Consider the following 22,578-nt stretch of genomic DNA (forward strand, 5'->3'; position numbering starts at 1 on the left):
AATGGTGATTCCAATCATAAATTGATACTTTAACAAAATACTGTTTTAAATGATGGTTGTATTGGGATATTATCAAACCAGCTCATTGCCGTAATCTGTCCACTTCCGCATTCGCGGCAGGTTCATAATTCTCATCAAAATCTAAACAGTATATGTGGAATTTCAATAAAAGCCACATCACTGTTCATATCGGTAAATATTATTCCATCGTGTTTGGAAAAACTGGAAAATTGGAAAAACGAATACAGCCTATTTTACTCCAGGGGGTCTCAGGATTACCCACCCAAAATATCGTTGCGATCGGTTGAGCTGTTTTTCGGTACCTGCAAACGGACAGACGGACATTTGGTGAATTATAGTAAGATTCAGGAAGGCATTCCATTTAATAATAGAGATAACAACTTTATAAGATGTTATGTACCATATGTACAGACTTGGCATTTAATATGGAATATTTTTTTTGTGGGGGTGAACTTACTTTTCAAGATGACTTAGAACCAAAAGTTCATTGGAATTATGTTGAAATTATTCTAGATTTTGTTAATGTGACCTTTAAAAGAAACAAAAACCACATTTGACATTTCGAAGCAAATAAATTGAACCTTGAAAGTGATGTAAACTGATATCGAACTCAATTCATGGACAGTACTGTGTTAAACTTCTGTACGTTTTCCAGAAGTATTTCTTTATTTTGCACATTAGCCCAATTTTTTTTTAACAAAAACAAAAGTTAAATTACAACTGGGATTACGGACAGTAAAATTACAGTTCAGTACTTCGTGTAACCCCCACAAGCATTCAGGAGAGCACGTACATGTTGAGGCATGCTGTTCACGAGATTTGCCAAGGTTTGGACAGGAATCGCTTGCCATGCAGTGACAATAGCCTGCTGTAATTCACGCACAGAGGCAGGCTGCTGATCCAAGATGTCGATTTGACGTGTTAATTCTGCCCACAAGTTCTCTATCGGATTCATATCTGAGGACATGGCAGGGCACTCCATATGCTCTACACTACGGTCAGCAAGAAAGTATTGGATCATGCGAGCACGATGAGGCCATGCATTGTCATCTTCAAAGACAAAGTTTCCTCGAAAGGCTACACGAGCAAATGGAAGCAATGTTTCTTCCAGAATGGCCCTGTACTTGAACTGGTTCAGGTTTCCATTCAGAACAACCAGGTCAGTTTTGCCCCCTGCATGAAAAGCAGCCCAAACGGTCACCCCACCACCTCCAGCTTGGACTCTTGGCACTATACAATCTTCGTTGTAGGCTTCATGCACTTGTCTGCGCACTCGGACATGGCCATCTTGACGATAGACCAGAAATCAAGACTCGTCACTGAAGATCACGTGATTCCAGTGTCCTGGCTGCCATTGACGGTGCTCTCTGGCCCACTGCAATCGGCGCTGGCGGCGTTGTCTTGTCAGGCGTGGCTTTCTCAGGGGACGCCTGGCACGATAGCCTGCTTGAACCAGTCGTTGGTTGACTAGCCTTCTGGATACAGGCACATTTGTCAGTTGCTGCCACTCAGCCCTAAGCCGATTAGCTGACTTGGTACGGCCATTGCGGACTAACCGGTGCAGCTGACGACCATCCCTCCTTGTGGTTCTGCGGGGACGTCCTGGCCTCGATATTGGAGGAGGGACACCCCTCTGAGCATTTCGTTTCGGGATCTTTGACACCTGACCTTAAGTGATGCCATACTGCCGAGCAATAGCACACTGTTTCATGCCGGAATTTCGTAAAGCCACCACTCCATGACAAACAGCATTGTCGAGTTGACGGACCATCTCCAGAGGAAGCGGCAATAACTTTTGTGGGCGTGCAGCAGTTGTTTTCCACTAATACAGAACGCAACAACCCTCATATACCCGATTGTGAAGCCAATCATCAAATGTACCTGTCCGTACATTTTGTCACGCCACCTGTGATATAATCCTGTTATTGACTTCTTGCTGCGACAGACAATCAGTGACATGGTTCTTTTAACAAAGAAATCACCGAAGCGTAAAAGAAACTCCCCAGATTGATATTCTGAGTTCAGAAAGGACACCCAAGTCAAGAAGAAAAAAATATTCCATATTAAATGCCAAGTCTGTATATATATATCTATATATATAAAACACAGTATGTGTGTGTGTGTAATGTTACCGATAGACTCCTAAACGGGGAGGCTCACGTGCTTGATATTTGGCATAGACATGGCCATTGAGCCTGGGAAGAACATGGCTGACCGGAAAAAAAATATTTCATAATATTTCTTTACCATATTTTTACCTCAGCTCATTTCAGCGAGGAATATTATGCACGGAATCTGAGGCGGTGGAAGAGCAGCGCGCTGATTCGCTCAGAGCGATCACTTGATGTTCCTTGCCGCCATAAACTCAGTTACGCGTTCGCACGTATTTCAGAGCGAAAAGCGATTGCGTTTTCTCACATTTCAGCGAGGAACATTGCCATTCACACCACATAGGTTTTTTTTTCTTTCATCTTTACGAGATCCATATTTTTTATTCATATTTACCTCAGCGCATTTCAGCGAGGAATATTATACATGGAATCTGAGCAGGTGGCAGAGCAGCGCGCTGATTCGCTCAGAGCGATCACGTGATGTTCCTTGCCACCATAAACTCACAGTTACGCGTTCGCACGTAATTCACACGTTCAAAACAAACGAGATCCGCAAAGTGAGTTGGTCGAGTCGTGCTAACCAAGATGGCGACACGGCGGCTTCACTTTTCACGGAGTATGAGCGTTCTATATATTTTCAATTCAGTGCGCCCGACTCGCTCACGTACTTGATTTGTGGCATAGACATGGCCATTGGGCCTTCACGGTGTAATTTGTGCGAGGCTTTTGTCCGAGTGAGCTTGAGTCGAGAGGGCGAATGTATGGGTTGGGAATGTACGGGTCTCCCTTCCCCCGCCCGGCAACGCCGGTACTGGAGGGCGTCACAGGATCGGTGAGTCTCCAAAATCCGCTTCGTGCTGTTGCGAAGATGCAGGACGATGTCGCGATTGTTGTGCTGCTCTCCGACCATGAGAACTGCAACGTCATTGTTGACTGGCCCTCCCCTTCCCTCCCCCTTCCCCCTCCCCCCTCCGTCCTCCCCTCCCCATCCCCCTCCCCACCCTCCCTCCCCCCCTCCCTCCCCCCTCCCCCCCCTGTTCACATTAGCATTCTGTTTATCACATTAGCATTGACAGCACATTCAGCACAAAGGCAAGTAAACTGTCGAATACTGTGTTCCAACCAATCAAAATGAAGAAGAATCAATAATGGAATGATTACAGGTAGGATTTCACTCCCTTTGGTGGAGAGGATAACACTTTACCGATTTGAAGAGTTAGGATGTGCTGACAGACTACATTTTTGCATTCATCTTATTGATAACCAAACTAACGGGAGTACTAGATAAAAGTATGCTTGGTTTTTTTGAAATTCATAATATCAAGTAGTTGTCTCATCAAGTTTTTGAAAGCTCACACAAACTTCTTCTGCAATTCTTGTATTGTTATGTGATGATAGCTCAGTTGTGGTTATCGTTGTTGTTGTTGTTGTTGTTGTTGTTATATAGCCCGGACAGTTCTCTCGAACAAGCCCGCGTTACAGAGACAGCCGATTGATCTCGCAGGAGTGACCCTAAGGTCCCCCACATCCAGGATGGTGTGCCCCTGTCTTCACGAAATCAGGGCCATGACAGAGTTAGAGAGAGTGAGTGAGAAAGAGGAAAACGACAGGTCTATGGGGACCAATCGGCTCTCTGACCATGACCGCGCTGCCCTGACGAATCCAGGCAGCAGGGAAGAATGGGGAAGATTTGGGGCCCCCGACTTGCTTTGGGGGGTGGGGGTGGTGGTACAACCACCACGAAGAGGTGTCCCTGATAGTTGTGATAGTTCAGTTGGAAGGAATGCCATTGAACTTTGATCCTTAACAGTGTTGAATTTCACTAAAAATCACCATTAGCATGCATTGTCAGCAGGGAGCACTGTATCTCAAAGTACGCCATCCTTCGGATGAGGGAACCTGACCGTCCTGATTGGATAAAGCCGGCTGTCCTGATTACATTTAGGTTGTATTTGTGGACCTAAACTAACCCCCAATGTCTCTCATAAATATTAGGTCAGTATGTGCCACACCCCTGGTCAAATTCTCTGCCTGTAGATGTTTAATGGATGTTAAATTAAAAATTAAATTAAAATTAAATTAATCAATCAATTAATTAAGTAATTAAATAATTAAATAAATAATAAATAAATAATAAATTATAATATAATAATTATAATATATATAATTATAATATAATAATAATTAATTAATTTAATTAATTAATTTAATTAAAATTAAATCATTAAAATGATTGGAATAATTTGGATTGTGTCATCAAATATAAGTAAACTGAAAGATTAAGTAGTGGTGTGATTAAAGCACACATATGAAGGGCTAAGTCGACTCCTGTGTAAATATTTCATCATATATCCGTGTTTGGCCTTCCTGAATTAATGATGTTAATATTTTGCAATTTTTCCCACTGTTGTGGTGAAACTTGGTTGACTATTGCAAAGTTTGTTCCTCCTCAACAGACTCTTGGTAAGTGTGTAATTTATGTCATAAACATATTGATACAAGGTACAGATAGCTTCCTACCCCTTAAAAACCTCAGTGACAGGTACACCACATGAAACACAAATGTGTCCCCGCGGATTCACCAATTCATCCTGAATGCACAGATGTATAGATTACATCATTTTAAGAGTTTTTAAACTCGGGTACTGATTCTAAAGTCCTACATCAACTTGTCTATTTTGTCCAAACATAATTGCCAATGATACACATCGATAAGCTGTAATTGCTTTAAAGAATAGTTAATCGACCTCTTAATAGGAGAGGAATCCCAAATCGGAAACTCAGAGAAGTGCTTGGACAGGGTTCAACATTCTGTGGAGTAAAGGCTGACTGCCTCGAAGCCGGAATTCCTGCTGAAAAAGGACATGTAGCAGCAATACATTTGATGGAAGTCTCAAGCTAGTGTTGAATCTTATCGATAAATGTGTGATTAAAGATGAGTGATTAATAAATGATGTCTTCAGTTAGGAAATCTGACCATACCCAGGAATGAGCAATGACCATGACTTTCCAGTGGAGGAATTTCAAATGGCCTCCCAACATTGAGCCACAACTCTTCAGGGGTTTGGCATAACCAATACATCAACGCAGCATCATTTTATCATGAAAAGTAAATCAAAGGGAGGCGCAAAGTGCCCCTCCCTTGATATATGGGATCGTTTCTCTGTGTGCAGCTTTTACATGGGGACTGAAAATTCGTTTCTCGGCTTCTATGGGACGAAATCGGCTCAAAATTTCAGAAGTAAATGCTTTGTACGTTGAGGCAATATGTTCCAAATTTCAGCAATGTGCGTTTATGCATTCTTGAGTTATATTTAGAAAACCCTCGAAATCAATTTGGTGTCTTTCTGTCCGTCCATCTGTCTGCCCAAAATGTGTTGGTGCTCATATCTCAAGGACTATACATTGAAATTAGCTGAAACTTGGAATATACATCGGCCAATAGGTCTAGTTAATGACTTTCAAAACAAATTCCACATAAGTGCTGTAGTTTTTGCTTTAAAATGGAATGTATATAAATATATACATAAATAAATATATAAAAATACATACACACTTGATAACTTTTCAAAATGTTATTACCCAAATCTAATGTGCTGGCCCAATGGCCTAATGCATAAAGCATCAGAGTCCCAAGCTGGGAGGCTGTGGGTTCAAATCCTGTCTGGGTTGAATGTTGTTTTTTCCCCTTTACTTTTTCAAGTCTTTTATATCGTGTTGAATAATGAACAAACTAGAACGCCACTCAGTAGAGCGCATACTCCCGCCGTGGGTCAAGTTGGAATAGTACGATTTCACAAAAGTTTGAGGGAGTAGTTCAGTGACGACACAAGACAAGACAACACAAGACAGACACTGCACAGATATATATTTAGAATATATAGAAGATAATGTTAAAAAAATTAACAAGGCAATTTCACTTACATTTTTGGATTCAGCGTTCAATTCCATATAGGTGAGTGTATTTTGAGGCATGTGTGACTTCAAATAAAATTGTAAGTCAGGAAAACGTTCGTTTAATTCCTTAGGGATACAACATGTAAAACTGGTCCAAACGTCAAAACAAGACTCGCTCATTTTAAGTCGTACAAGCTAATGCGACCACTTATTCTTCTGGGAAGAATCCCGTGCACATGCTTGCCACACTTATCTCACCTAAGTCTTTATAAGTTCATCAAATACTGACACCGCGATTGACATTCCCTGAGGTAAATGTTGATATCTCTTCTGAGGTAAAAAAAACAAAAACAAAAAAGAAAACAGTTTTAAAGCATTATACATACCAAACGATATATTTTATGAAACGGGGAAACCTAATACACACTTTGGAGGTTTTAAAATGACAGAATATGTCTTTATTAGAAAAAAAAAGAACATTGAAGACGACGCTGCGAACAAAATACACCGCTCTAACGCATAACCACGAGTTTAAACTACATTTACAACAAATATGAAAACTATTTTCATATCACAATGTTAAATATAGAATATATAGAAGATAATGTTAAAGAAAAATGAGCGCTATCTTCCAATGGTAAACAATCCTTCAAAAAATTCCTGGATCCGGAATAATATCCTGAGCTTCACCAAGCACTAATCAATTCTTCCTTATCCCAAGGGCAATCATCCCACCAACTTTCATCCAAATCCGTTCAGAACTTTTCCAGATATCTTGTTCACAAACACACGAACACACACACACACACACGCACACACACACACACACACACGGACACGATCGAATGCATTACTCCCCGGCGGGAGTAATGAACATCTTGTACAATGAGCAAATTCCTTTTTGTTCGTATTTAAAACGTAAATATTCTTAAACCTGAATTTCAGCATCATTATGAGTATTGTACCACATCAAATTGCTTATTGTATGGAAATCAAGGAGGAGGTGCATTGCGCCCCTTCCTTTTTGGGGACGGTTTCTCTGTATGCAACTTTAACATGGGGACTGAAAATTCGTTTCTCGGCTTCTACTGGTATATTATATGGATAAATATACACATATACACACTTTATACCCCTTTAAAATGTATTTTTATAAGTTCTAACATGCTGGCTCAATGGCCTGATGGAAAAGACATCAGATTTCCAAGCTGGGGATTGTGGGTTCAAATCCCATCTGGGTTGAATATTTTTTCCACTTACTTTTTCAAGTCTTTTATATCGTCTTGAATAAAGTACTGTACGATGAACAAATGCATTTTGTTCGTATTTAAAATGTATCTTGTGAAAAATACCAGGGGCATAGAAAAGGCCCCTTTATATAAGGGTATGTGCCATGTGGCAAAGTAGAGAAAAGAAGGAACATTCCACAGCTTGTAGAAAATGCCAAACAATAGAAAAGGGACATTCAAAACATCTCGTGTGCATGCTAGACTACCCTCATGTTCTTCGGAGGAACCAATAGTCAGGTTCACTATGTCAATAAATTATATTTCGTTCAAAATCATGGTAGATTAGCAAACCTATACATTTTTTGGAAAGGTTATAGCATAAGGAAACAAAAAATCAATGTTTACATTTGGAGAGATACCTGTATGGCGGCCATTTTGGATTTTCAAAATGGCCACTGTAAAATACATATTTTGTTCTATTTCTGCCTCTAATTACCCTAAAAACTTTTTAAAATATACTAAACCTATATTTTCAGGGACAAGGAATCCAATGAAAGTATCAAATTAGTGCTATGGGGAATGGTAAGACACGAATCAAAGGTTTTGAATTGCAAAATACTGTCTTTATATTCGTGATAAGTTGCATAATCAAATACATGTTATCATTTTGTACAGGCAGTTAATAACATCAAAATGTGTCACAATAATTCATATCACCAAACATACACAGGCAGTCAGCAAAATCATATATACACATGCAGTCAGTATAACTTCACATCTACACAGGCAGTCAATGACAAAATATACACAGGCAGTCAATGGCATCAAACATACACGATTACAGAATATGCCATTTATAGTTCGTCATCACTGTCCTGTGTGTCGTATCCGACAATATAGTCCGCATCGTTTTCACAGTCCGTTCCACACAAGCAAAGGTCGGTCAAATTGATTGGCAAATCGAATTGGTCGAATGGTCGATCGAATCGAATTCGATGAATCGAATCGAATCGATCGAATTGGTCGAATGGTCGAATGGTCGATCGAAGCAATTGGTCGAATGGTCGAATTGGTCGAATGGAATTGGTCAATTGGTTGAATTGGTCGAATTGGTCGAATCGAATTGGTCGGAATTGGCAAATGTAAACATTGATTTTCAGATTTTCCATGTAATAACGTTTCCAAAAATGTATAGTTCTGCTAATCTACCATGATTTTGAACGAAAAAACATAGTGAACCTGACTACAAGTAATGCTCTAGAAAAGTTCATATAAAGGGGTGCCCAAAATCTGACAAATGTTACGGATTCGTCACATCCGTTGTGGTGGTTTTCCTCCACTGTAAACATCTTGGATTCCATGTACTATTATTGTTTTCAAAAGGTTTATTGTTTATGAACTGTTTTCAAAAGGTGAAAAAGTTAGTGTTAAAAGAAACAGGAAACCAGATCGGGAACGGGAAGAGGAAGTGGAGAAAAAGAAGGCGGAGCGAGTGAGTAGGACAAGAAGGAGCCGAGCTATTTGCGGTCTGGAGCGAACATTGGCGAACAACAGTCACTAGCGAACTTTCGGGCTTCCCAGGAAATGGATTCCTGCAACAGAGTGGTTATCTCTGTGACAGATTAACCTGCGTGTCAGGTTTTGCGATCGATTCAGGAGAGAATCATCGTCGTGCCGTTGCGCCACGAGACCGGGCCGTCAGCCATTTTGACTCACGCAGGACTTGCGCTTCGCTCACGGTTTCGTCTCGTTTCGACCATTTTCACCGCATTCAGACGTCGATCTGGGGTGTGTGTGTGTGACGTGGCTTTTGAGTGGAAAGTCTGCGTGTCGCCGACTGTGAGCTGTGGAACGTCCATACCCGAGGGTGTGATTTCCCCGTCGCCTGGAGGGCGCCTTTGGATTTCCCAGTCGCCTTGAGGGTGCCTCTGCACAGCTGGGGCAGCAGGATTGTAACTGCCAACCCAACGGGATTCTGGTCTCGATTGGACATTGATCTGACGATCGCTGGAGCGAATCAACTTTGGCTTGAAGCCGGGGAATAGAGACATTGGGAATGTTCTTGGTTCACTCACTTGGAGCACAGTGAGTTATATGTTACGAAACTGATGGTACCATCATAGGATATATATTGATTGTACTTTTGATTGCTATTATTGTTGTACTGTTATTCTTGTGTGATCTTAATACAATATTTGTTTGTGAGTAACAATTGGGGTGGCTTCTCCATTGATCTTTGACATACAGAATAACACATTTTTCTGCCGTGACTCCTCTCGGGGCTCGGAGGTACACCGTGACCAGGGGGTCGGGGAGGAGCACGTAACACAAATTATATACATTTACTTCGTCATGCAGCTGTATGAATGAAATTGGTGCCCCTTTATATGAACTTTTCTCGAGCATTACTTGGTTCCTCCTCAGAACACAAGGGTAGTCCAGCATGCACACGAGATGTTTTGAATGTCCCGTTTCTATTGTTTGGCATTTTCTACAAGCTATGGAATGTTCCTTCTTTTCTATACTTTGCCACATGGCACATACCCTTATATAAAGGGGCCTTTTCTATGCCCCTGGCATTTTACCCAAAAATAAATATGAGTTCCTTCACATGGAACTTCAACACAGGAGGACAGTAGGCCAATTTTAAGGCCTGCACGAGTGTTGCTAACCTATGGTTGTCTGTCCGTGCTCTATCCTTATGCTGAGCATCAAGCAAGGAAGCGGAAACATACCGGTACTTTAAGTCTTTTGTGTGACTCGGCCGTGTCGGATTCTAAGCACCAACCTCCCACACCCTAAGTAGACACTCTAACCATTACACCACCGAGTCTGTTTAAGTAGAATTACTTGAGATATTGATTTATTTTCAGAACATTATAAGCCCCTTTTGGACTTAGTCCAGAACAGGGGCTTATGGATTTGGTCTCGTCCGTCCATCCATCCATTCTTCTGCAACCATATATCGGAGATCTATTGAGCAATTTTGTTCATACATGTCACAAAGACAAAACATGATGGTATACATATGTGCATCATTTTGTTTCGCTATGCAATCAAAGATGGCTGACTGGCGGCCATTTTAGTTGTGAAAAATCTGATGTTGAACATGCCCTCAACCATTTATTTGACATGCATTTGCCGATGTTGTTCAAACTTGGCAAACAGATAATGAATGATGGCTTACATAGGTACGTTATAGTTTTTCAAGATCAGATCCAAAATGGCGACTGGCAGCCATTTTGTTACTTAAACGTGTCTCCAAAAATTTCTCAGACATGCATGGTCCAATTTAGTCCATTCTTGGCACAAGCACAGCACATGACCGCATATACGTGCACTTCCCTTTATTTTGTGATTGATCAAAGATGACCGACCGGTAGACTGACAGCCATTTTCATTGTAAAAACCACGATATTCACCATGTCCTCAACCATTTCTCGGACATGCATTTACCGATCTTGTTCAAACTTGGCAAACAGATAAGGAATGATGGGTTACATATGCACGTCATTTATTTTCAAGATCATATCCAAGATGGCCGACTGGCAGCCATTTTGTTACTTTAACGTCTCCGCATCCATTTCTCGGACATGCATGGACCGATTTTCTTCAAATTTGGCACAAAGACAATACATGAGTATACATATGCTGAAGATTTTGTTTTTTCATCCGGCAAAAGATGGCCGACTGACAGCCTTTAACTCCGTACAGCAAAATTACTAAAACCAAGGTGGGAACTATGACATTTTATGTCTTTTTGTTCTTGTTTTGAGTTAATTATTGTATCTCTTCAATCACAAATTTTACTGGAATATTAAACTCAAGTGCAAAACTTTATCGAAAACGATATTTAAGTTTTATTGTTTTGAGCCCATTACATATGCATAATCAACTTAAGGCCAATTTTTATTTCCTATTCGAATGAAAACTATGTCCACAATTCAGCATTTTGTTCGATGGGAAATGGAAAATGTGAAGTTGTTTTCCGCCGCGTGCATATTGAATGAAAGGAACCCAAGTTCAAAACTCTTAAACTATGTTGATTTATCCATTTTCTGACATTCTTGTAATTCATGTAAAAGTTCACAGGTGTCCACTACTCTCTTTATCCTACATTTGATTTATGTTAAAGCTCCACATAAAGTTAAAGCCCTGCCCTACATTAATGTAAAAGTTATAATATATAGCCCATCCATGCACATTTCCCGATGAGATCATGTCAGTTTATGTATGATGTGATGACATTGCAACACAGGTTGACATCACACGGATGAAATGTCCTTTTAAAAGATAGGAAGAGGCAAAATAAATGATCATGTCAAAGATCAGAAACGTTTTTTCTCCAATGCACTAATTTCTCAATTTGAGGAGTATTTTGATAGTTTATCGAGTAAAGTGGATTTTATGGGCTCATTTTGTTTCTATGAAAGATTCCAAACAATTTTTTCGCTTTTTGTGATGTTTATTTAGGAGGGGTGCTCAAAACGCTTTCATACAGAGATCCTCACAATAGTCTGCAAAATAGAGGCTTATACATGGAAATAGAAGGAACGTCAATGCAGGAGGCCATCTGGCCCATTAAGCCTACGCAATCAAACCACAATCTGAGTACTTGATTAATAATTTAGGTAAATAATTTGTAACTGCATCTGTATATATTATTCTTTATATAATTAATAATAGAGTCCAATATTCTTGACAGAGCTTTATGCAGGATGGCCTACAGGTGTACACTCAACTTTGAGCTGTCCAGTCTGAGTTTGAATCTCGCCCTGGCTACAAACTGTCTTCCTACTGCTTGGCAGACAGGGAGAGGATTCCATGTGTGTTGCGTTCCTCAGATTGAGGTTAAACTGGCCATCCCATCTGCCAGCATTCATTGGTGGACATTAAGGATCCCAAGGTCACAAAATCACAGACTGGTCAAACAAGTGGAACATGTCTTTCAATCCTGACAAATCTCACACTCTTACTATGTCTCTCCGAAAAGACCGACTGGAAGACCCTCCCATCCACTTTCTCAACAATCCTCTCCAAGAAGTTCTGTCACTCAAGCTTTTGGGTCTCACTATCTGCCATGATCTTTCTTGGAAAAACCACATTTCCAAGCTGGCCTCCAAAGCCAGTCGTCGTCTGGGCATCCTCCGTCGTGCGAAGTCCTTCCTTGGCACACCTGAGCTCCTCACCACATACAAGGCTTTCATCCGCAGCTCAATGGAATACTTGTCCCCCCCTCTGGGCCGGTGCTCCTGCCTCACACCTAGCTCGGCTTCACGCTGTTGAATCCAAAGCTTTCAGAATCATTGGAATCTCCTGCGATGAAGCTAACTCCGAGGGCCTTTCACTCACTCACCGCAGGCAGGGAAGTGGTCGTTCTGTCTTCTACCGACTCCTCTCCGGCCTTGCTCCCCCAGCTCTCTCTGTGCTCTGTCCCCCAAATATTCCTAAAGGTCACACAAGATCTACCAGCAACCCTCTTATGGTTAAATTGCCAAAATATAGGCTCTCTGCTCACCTTCACTTTTTCATTCCCCTTTTCTCCCGCCTTTGGAACAAACTCCCCCACTCCCTTCAATCCCACTCCTCCCTCCAGGTCTTTAAAACAGCTGTTCACCACCATCTCTTATCTTCCCCTTGATCCTTGATCGAAAACCTTGATCTTTTCTTCACCCGCTAATTTTCACCCCAGATACACTTTTTTAAAATTCCAACTTCTTTCCTGGAAATCCTTGCAGTGTCCATATGTTTTATACCTCTCCCACCTCCCCCCAAGCCCTCTCCCTCCCACAGTTCTCTCGATGTCCTGTGCTCAAATGTTGTGTTTGTGTCCGTCCTTCCCCCTCTATCCCCATCTTGTCTACCGCTCCCCTTATTTTGTGTTTTGTGTGTCGGTTTGATTTTTTGTGTGATTAATGTTAGCTCTTTCACGAGCCTCGATCTTGTGTACACAAAAAAAAAGAAAAAAAAAAGGTGTCTTTCGCGAAGAGTAGGCGAACTATCACAGGTACACTACACTGGATAAATTCCAAATTTCTGCTGTAACCTAGAGATGTACCCTCAGCAAATTATCCTAGCCATGGCCATGTACTGTGGATAGGATCATTTGTTGCTGTGCACACGTGGTCCACTGCATACTGAAGAAGAAGACAGAGCTTCGGGATTTTCATGACAGGTTGAGAAAACGTTTGAAGAATGTGACCTCACTGCCCATGTACTCCTCTTACAACCCCAACTCCCAGGAGTACCTTTGGCTGCGATTTCCCCTCTGCCCAAACCTCTTCTTTGTCTGTCTGTTGTATCTTACGTTTTCCATTCTCAATGATTTTGGAGCAAATTATCAACCCATATTCCAGATCGTCAGGACCCCTCTCTCCTAATAGTCGACCTGTTTTCACCTCCAATCTGTTGCGTTATAGCTACACAATTTCATCCTCGAGTGGTTACTCTGACCACACTCTTGTAAATGTCTCTACTTACCACTCCTACTCCTGAGTTTACGGAAATTATGGCTGTCTTCCGGAAATTATTGTACACCGCTCCTTTCCTATTAGTTCTCCAGGTGCTGCATGACGTCATCACCGGGTACCGATGGGGTTTTAATAACTTATTTATTTTCTTTCGCATCTTGGCAATATCTCAGGCACCTTTTGAGGTAGGAAGCTGATATTTGGACACGACAGTGACCCTTTTTAGACGTTTTAAGAACATTTGGACCGCTTCAGACAATTGGAACCCTTTAGAACTAACATTACACCCTTTTTAGACCTTTTAGACCATTTCGACCCTTTAGACCCATTAATATCTTCTCAGACCATTCAAACTTTACACCTTTTGACCGTTAGACCATCAGTCCATTTGACCTTTGCAACTCTAACAATCCTCCCATTTATTTGCCACATAAAATACACCACACAAAACAAGTCCTGGCGAGGGTCTGCAATCTCTGATTGTTCTTTCTTGTTACTTTTGCTTCTATTTAAAAACTAAAATTTCCCACTTTCCTGGAAACATGCATTAGTACAGCCAATTGCAAAGAAGGGTGATCGTTCAAAGTTCAAACCTTTTTAACTACCTGTTACTTTGACTTCTACTATTTCTAAAATCTTTGAACATCATCATCTCAATTCTCATTTCCTCAAGCACCTTGAATCTCACAGTCTTCTCTCTGACAATCGGTATTACTTTCGCAAGATGAGATCTACTGATAATATCCTTTCTTATTTTACGAATTTCTGGTATTCTTCCCCGAGAGACTTTGGGGAATCATTTGCTGAAGCCATTGATATATCAAAAGCTTTTGACAGAGTATGGCTTCGGGATCTGATCTCCAAGCTCCCCTCTTTTGGCTTTCCTCCTTCACCCTGCTCTCCCATAGCTTTCTATCTGACCATTCGATCTCCATAATTGGTGATGGTTCAACCTCTCCCTCCTTCCATACAAGCAGGTGTAACCCTGGGTTCTGTCATGTCTCCTGCACTCTTCCTTTTTTTTTTTTATCAGTGATCTTCCTTCTACAAATAACCAAATGCATTTGTATGCTGATGACTCAACAATACATTCCTCTTCGTTTTTTACATCTGCATTTGCGTTTGGTGCTCTTTCTGTCTTCTGCTGACTCCTCTCCGGTCTTGCTCCCCCAGCTCTGTCTCTGCTCTGTCCCCCAAATTTTTTCTGCAGGACGCACAAGATCTGCCAGCAACCCTCTTCTGGTGAAACGCCTAAAATCTAGAATCACTGCTCATCCCACTCATTCATTCCCCTTTTACCCACCTGTGGAACCAATTTCCACATTCTTTTCAATCTCATCCCTTCCTCCAGGTCTTCAAGACAGCTGATCACCACCATCTCAGATCATCCCCAATCCAAAATTGTGCTCTCTTCTACACCCGTCAATCCCTTTCCCCACCCCCAAGCACACCCCTTTCCAAGTTTTCCCTCCTGGAAGTTTGCTTCTCTATTAATCTTGCCCACCCTGTGTATCCTCCCTTAGCCCTCATTCTTCTCCACATTACTTATTCCTCCAGGTCTCCCTCTATTTTGTCCCTCAACCCCACTGATTGCCCCCCCCCCCCCCCTCCCCCATCTCCTTTCTTTTTCTGTTCTTTTTATTATGTTACATCTTGATCCACCCTTTGTTCTAACTCCTCCACGTTCCTCGACTTTGTATTTAAAAAAATATATATATGGGCCGCCACTCGATTGCAGGATACTGGAGTGAATGTGGCATGAATTTGGAACTTGGCCAATGTGCCAGAAACAACTCGCCTCCTTTTCAGGAAAGACGAGGTGCCATCTTCAATAGCTACCAGACCAGTGCTGGCAGACCTGTCCCTCAGCTTAACTTCAATCCGACAGACTTACCAGAGGCACACACCTTGATGCCTCGCCTTGCATGTGAGACACCAGGCGACAATAGATCGCTGGATCGATATATTCAAACCGTGGCTTATCTAACTTAAAGGCGAGTGTGGCACACTCAGTGTGCATACTTCTGAGATATCCAGGCTTCCCAGATATAATCAATGTGGAAAAATGCATTTGGCGTTTCTTGGACTGTTGTGAGTATCTCATTCCAAGAACATCTTGAAGGCGCCACCTTGTGTATGATTGGAATAGGTGTCATGTTAGACATATGGAGTCTGGTGTGCATGAAATTCAAACACACTCATTGGACCCAGCTATCCTGCCCAGAACCCTGTGAGTTTTCAACACGATCACAAAGCACCATTTCCTAGGTCTCAATCAAAAACAATTGCTTTCTCGGCAAGAATCTGTATCGACTGAGCGGCGTTTTCCTATCGACTGCATCGCACACACACAGCTCGCAGACATTTCCTTATGACTGCTTTGTGCTTGAAACCCCAAAAGCAACGTAGACAGATTTATTAATGACATTCCGTGTTGTTGTTTTTTTGTTGGGCGCCATGAAAGTCGTTTAGAGGAATTTTTTTTTTCCCCTTTTTGGGAAAATCAATCGCAACAGCAGACTCTTCTTTCTTTTTTGGCAAATCAATCGCAACAGCAGACTCGAATGATGAAAGTTAACATACAAATTGTGATAAAGCATGTAGAATGCACACAGTTCAATGTTATTATGACGTGCACAGGTGCAATGAACAAATGGTCAGGTTCACTATGTTTTTTCGTTCAAAATTTCTGGAGATTAGCAAAACTATACATTTTTGGAATATTCAGAGCATGAGGAATCCAAAAATTAATGTTGGCATTTGCGTAGTTGTTTGCGAAAATGACACTCAGGACAGTGATGAAGATCTGTAAAAGCATATTCCTGAATGGTATAGACCTAGTAGATCTTGTGTATCGGACTTATAGTTCAATCTGATACTAACAAAGCTGCTTTCTTGCTTTACAAACCCATACCTATAACTGCAAAGGACTTGCAATATCATGTATTATGTAATGCAGTTATATCACAAATATAAAGACAATGGTTTTCAACTACCTTTGTTTGTTGCTTTTCTATAACCCTGAGCACTATTTTGAGGCCTTTATTGGATTCCTTGACCCAGAAAACATAGGATTAGCATATTTAATTAAGTCTCTAGGTTGACTAGAAGCCGAGATAGCGCAAAATATGTATTTTATGGCGGCCATTTTGAAAATCTAAAATGGCGGCCATGCAGGTGTCTGTGCAAATGCCAACATTTATTTTCGGATTCTCCATGCTCTGATGATTCCAAAAATGTACAGGTTTGCTAATCTCCCTGTTGTGAAAATCAACCAAATCCACAACTCGTCCCATAGATAGGTTTAATCTCAATAAGATCTTTACATCATCCTGTAAAATACACCATGCAATATATATATATATGTCAGGATCAAGGCATCATATGAGAAAGATTGGATATATCAGTCAATGCAAGCAAGCCTAGTATATAAGTGGGTACGTACCATTCAATTCTACATGTCATTGTATAAAGTCGCAGGAGTGGCCTCGAGTCGCGGACGTCCGAGGTCTTATAGACACCGCCCAGCGGTTTAAGTGAGCATCACACCTGGGTTCAACTTTGGTACATTTTCACCACACTCCCAAATTTTTGAACGAAATTATATTTGTTAACATGGCGAACCTGACAAAAACGTTTCCCATCTCGTGGTCTTTTGTCTCTCGATGTGCAGAGAGATGTGCACTTGTTGCCCCAATCCTGGAGCGACGGACAGGAACGCGTTAATGGAGTGCATGAATCTGCAGTCGGAATCTCAGTCACACAGTCTCTCTCATTTGTAATTTGTGATCATGGCATGAATATTCCATGAGGCTCCAAAGAACATCACATTAATCCAAGACAATTGCGAGATGTATTGTTTAATGTGCAAATGGGTGTGCGTTGGCAGCCACTGCTCTCTGGTCCATAAGAGCGAGGGTCATTATTTTCTTTCTCCTGAAACTGTCACGTTCACGCTTTGCTGCCATGTTCCTCTCGGCTTCATTGCGTAGTGACAACGGCAGGCCTCAGTGGACTGGTTTTCTCATTTGTCCGTTTTTAAACCCAATTTGCTGCTGCTTGTTGCTTTATTGATTCGAAATTAATTTCAGGAATGTATTTCGACGTTACTTTGCTGGACTAATCCCAGGGTTGCACAACGTCTCTTGAGTGGCTCCTCTCAATCTTCGGCGCCATTACTATAACCGTCCTGTCCTTTCTTTTTCCGACCGCAAATCCATATCCCTGCTCCTTTTTTGTTTAATTTTGCATTGAATAGGAATGGGTGTTGTACAAGTGAAGCAAAAATTGCTCGCAGTGATTCATCTCAGGGTTTATGTTTAACTGGCAGCGACAAGAGAATAGTAAGCCTTATATTAGGCCCCACGCTAGGTAGGAAGTGAGGAAGGGGACGAATGCTTGACAGTAATGCGCACCGCAGTGCTGTTAATTAGGTCATTTTGCTCCATTAATGATAGGCCATGGGCTCACTTCGTTAACTCGTCCCACAGCTGAGCGACACTTGCTGTGGTGGTAGAGGAAGTGATACGTGGGGTGTTTCTGCCCGGCAGGAAAACTCGGAGCTGGTGCACAAGCAGAACCTGGCAGCCATTTTCGCCCTCGGCCTGGAAAGAGGCAGAAACATGGCGCATGCAAGATGGACGGTGAGATGTTGAAGATATTAGCGCGTGATATGTAATTGTGATTAAAGTTTGGATGTTACGCGGGTGAGAGGTGAACAGAAAACTTCTAATGTTTATGTCCCACCTTACATGTTGAAAGACACGATGAAGATAAGTAAGTTGTGTTTATTTCTCAACATCAGTCAATCAGTAACTGGATTCTTGTGTAGCTTTCACCTGATCGTCAGGTGCAGCTTGCGGAGGAATGAAGGACAGAAAAAAAATGGACACATTATTGCCCTCATACTTAAAGTATTGAACAACCTATTTGATCTGATCTAATCTCAAACTGGAGGATCAACACTATGGAACATCATGAGGTCACCGCAGTAGTTGCTGCTCCAAAGAAGGCAAACCTGGACCCATCCAAGACAGTGTACCGTACCCTAAAGTATTAAAACAAAAACTTGGTCGTATCCACATGGTAGAAGCATGCAGAAGCCACACCAAGTCAAATCAGGCATAAATCATTTGGCACATGACAACTTTTCACAGACAGAAACGCATAGAGATCCACAATAGATGGAGACTTCATTACCTGCGCCACCGAAGGTGGATGGAGGTTATGTTTTGACCCCTGTTTGTTTCTTTGATTGTTTGTGAACAAGATATCTCAAAAAGTTGTGGACGGATTTGGACGAAATTGTGCGGAGAGGTAGTTCATGTGACATGGACAAAATGATTAGATTTTGGTGAAGATTCGGATCCGGCTAGTAGAATTTTTAAAGTGAGTCTTCATCATTGGGAGATTGGGCCAAAAACGATACATAGCAGGATATCTCAAAAAGTTATGGACGGATTTCGATGAAACTTGTTGGACAGTTTAGGTTTGTGACAAGACCGAATCGATTCGATTTTGGTGAAGATCTGAATATGGATTTGGATACAAGAATTATTTAATTTTGCAAGTGATTCTTCACCATTGAGAGATCGGACGAAACGCGATATATAACATGATATTTATAAAAGTTAAGGACGAGTTATGAATAAACTTGGTGGACGAGTTGTTTAGGTGACAAGAACAAGCCGATTCGATTTTGGTTCAGGTCAGAATCCAGATTCGGCCTATCAGTGGATACAAAACATAAACTGTTCAGCCAGGTGGAGGTATGCGCTCTACCTAGTGCCATTCTAGTTCTTCTTCTTTTATCTCCAAGTTTCACTCCTTCATATATTTTCACGGCCAAGTACGTTTTGGCGTGCAACGTAAAGCCTTTGCTGCTCAAGTGTGTTATATGCAGCTTATCATGTTGGTGACTTGATATGATGGCAAACTCCCCTAAAATGACCTCCAAATGAGGCGGAGGAGGAATTGCCACAACTTGTCTTACACCTGCTTCGGTTGAGCCAGAAAAAAACGTTGGCAAAATCCTCCCGGCACCTCATCCGGAAAAGAAAATGTCATCGTGACCTGAATTGACCCGTGAGCTGAATTCCTCGCATCAATACGTGACGCACAGGAAAAAGGATGCCACCCCTAGCGGGCAGCTCGACACCCGCTCCTTATGTGTTTTGTTACATCGAGTTCAATGATATTAGACTTATCTGACTGCTCGCGAGGTGCGTCAAAAGTCCTGTCTACATGCCACCCGCAGTACGTCCATTTTGAGATTTATTGTTGTGAAATATACCGGGAGATAAAGTTCATCTTGCAAAAATGACAGCCAGGTGCCCCTACCCTCTCCCCCTTTTAAGCACTTACTTCCCTGCCTGCTGTCACTGAATTGAAGGACAGTTCTGGTAAGATCAAAATTCCACCGGCAATTACACCCCGATCCAGACTCTCTGCTAAACTACTGTCAGTGTTTACAAAATACGAGCATCACAACAGTTATGGCAAATATCGACTGCATCAGCAAATGATCTGAGACAAACCGCTTAACAGAGTTCATCCCTCGAGGAATCCCTATTTCCATTACTTCAACCTTAACACTGCGGCTTTTAACAGGTTGAGGATATGATAAAGTAGCGAAAGCAGGAAAGTGCAATATCCGTAGGAAAGCGCTCAATTGCACCCACTTGTGTGGAGGATCTGCTATTTCTCAAAAACTCCTGGGTGGTCTGTCCTTCTGACCACACAGAATTTCCCATGAGCTGATCTTATGCACCAGTGGGCTTGGTACAGTTGCGGCTCACCCTTAATTGCTTCTCTTCCATTCCTGTCTTTCCTTCGCCAGACCTCCCTCCACCACCTCTGCCACCCCCGTTGAGCAGCCCTGGCAATGCTGGTGTGATGCAGCACAAAGGCTGCGGAGGACTGGGATGGGGCATGGCCGGAGGCACAATGCAGGGCTCGGTGGAGCGCCTCTATCCTGACGATGGGGAAGAAAGCTGGTCTTTAGATCCACATTCATTGGAACGGCAGTGGCAGCCACCTCGTTCGCGCCCTCTGGGTTGGTCCTCAGCACAGCCGTCTCTACACAGCCACACGTGATAGAGCTATCCAGACCTAGACCATTACTACTATCTGTACTCAACTTTCTTTCACTATTTTTTTACTCTCCTTCTGAACTCCGATATCATTCCTATTCCTTCTTATCCTTCCCTCCGTTTTCCATTCCCCAATTTATTTCAGATTATTCCCCACCCCTGCTTTCCTGCATTGTTTACATAATCATGGACATGTCCCACACAAATTCATTACATCTCCAATGTGCATGTTTCATCCAGCCATAAACCTGGCTCAATGGATCAACTTCCTCCAATATATTTTGTTTATTGTGTTTGCTTATTTGGGGAAACTAAAATAACATAGTTTGCACTTTTACTGATGGTGACTTTTTAAGACTAGCAAGTTGCCCATGCCCGCACAGGATGGCAAAAATGCAAATGCAGTCTTCTGTCGTCGAGCCGGCAATCTGGGAGCAGCAATTTCACATTTATTGCCACATCTGATGCAATTTAAATGCTCTAATGATGGCGTCAAGATGCTCCATTTGAAACTGTTTGTTCGATATTTGTAGCTTTTTTAGGCCATCGTAAAAATTTGTATTGGTGTCAAAGCCAGTGACCAATTGCAAATGAATAGTAGGATGAGGAAATTATGCATAGAATGTTTCCTTTTATAACTTTTCTGACACGCGGCCTCCTACTCGCTGGTGACATCTGTCAAAACAGCATCACTCGGGGGGGCCTGAAGGGCATAGTGGCCTTGAGCTAGTGGCACGAATTTAAATAACTAAAAGAATTGAGAGCTGATTGTACCTTCCACAAAATCTTGGGATGACACAACGGAAGGGATTGCACGTCATCTTTATCGTATGATTCACACATAAACTGTCCTTCCTTCCTGTATTTATTTGCCTTTCCTCAATCCTCATCCACACCCTCAACCCACTGTACCACCCAAAACGAATGCAGATGAAACCCATGAAGACATCATACCTTACTCCAGGCCACATTTCCCCAGTAAGTTCCAACTTGCTGGCCACAGTTCTGCTGCGACAATGCCGGGAAAAGCAGTGGGTGGTGGAAAAAAGGAAACACGCCATGGAACGGTGAGGATGCTTAACCAGGCAATGGTTCGTGTCTCTTTAACGTGCCGTGACCGTGCAGCATCTTCAATAAGGACTCCACAAGGAGCTAACTAGAGCAAATGTGAAAGAGAGAACACAATGTTATTTCATGGAGAAACATTTATTGTGAAATATAAGCCCTATGACCACTTAATTGGCAATCTTAAAATAGTCATTTGCAGATTCGATAGCAACACAATTGTCCACCGGGCATTGAATTTGTAAAGCAAAAGCTTTGAAAGTGACTTTATTACCTCCGCCACCAAACGTGGGTGGAGGTTATGTTTTCACCCCTTTCTGTTTGCTTGTTACTTGCCGGAATAGATTCCGGCAAGTATGTTAGTTGGTTGGTTTGTCTGTCTGTCTGTTTGTCTGTCTGTTTGTGCGCAGTACTACGTCTACATCGTTGCACATAGCATCGCCATACTTTACACACATATTTGCCTTGCCCTGGAATAGACTGTGCCCAATTTTAACTCTCTAGGCCCATGGTCAAGCTCAAGGTCACCCAAAACGTGAAATCAGGGGGGTCGAGTTTTCATTTAAAATATATTTCAAACCACTATAACTCTAAAAGTACAAGAGATATGCATACACTTACTGTCACTGACATATAGGAAGTCACATACGACATTTCATTTGGCACCATGACCTTTGACCTTGAGTGACCTTGA

At 41.9% G+C, this 22,578-nt stretch overlaps 1 protein-coding gene across 9 annotated transcripts in view; it reads left to right on the plus strand.

Moving 5' to 3' along the window:
• LOC137423404 (roundabout homolog 2) overlaps positions 1-22,578 on the plus strand; it is a 409,307-nt gene that overhangs the window by 384,007 nt on the left and 2,722 nt on the right. For 7 of the 9 annotated variants that reach the window (XM_068110526.2, XM_068110527.2, XM_068110533.2 and 4 more), the window contains 3 exons: positions 18,279-18,371; positions 20,567-20,782; positions 21,750-21,886. In XM_068110526.2, coding sequence (XP_067966627.1) covers positions 18,279-18,371; positions 20,567-20,782; positions 21,750-21,886 — 446 coding nt within the window. The remainder of the gene's footprint in view (positions 1-18,278; positions 18,372-20,566; positions 20,783-21,749; positions 21,887-22,578) is intronic. The other 2 variants (XM_068110534.2, XM_078774252.1) reach the window with 1 other exon arrangement.

This window comes from Myxine glutinosa, chromosome 3 (genome assembly GCF_964187855.1).
Source record: "Myxine glutinosa chromosome 3, kmMyxGlut1.1, whole genome shotgun sequence".
Lineage (NCBI taxonomy): Eukaryota > Metazoa > Chordata > Myxini > Myxiniformes > Myxinidae > Myxine > Myxine glutinosa.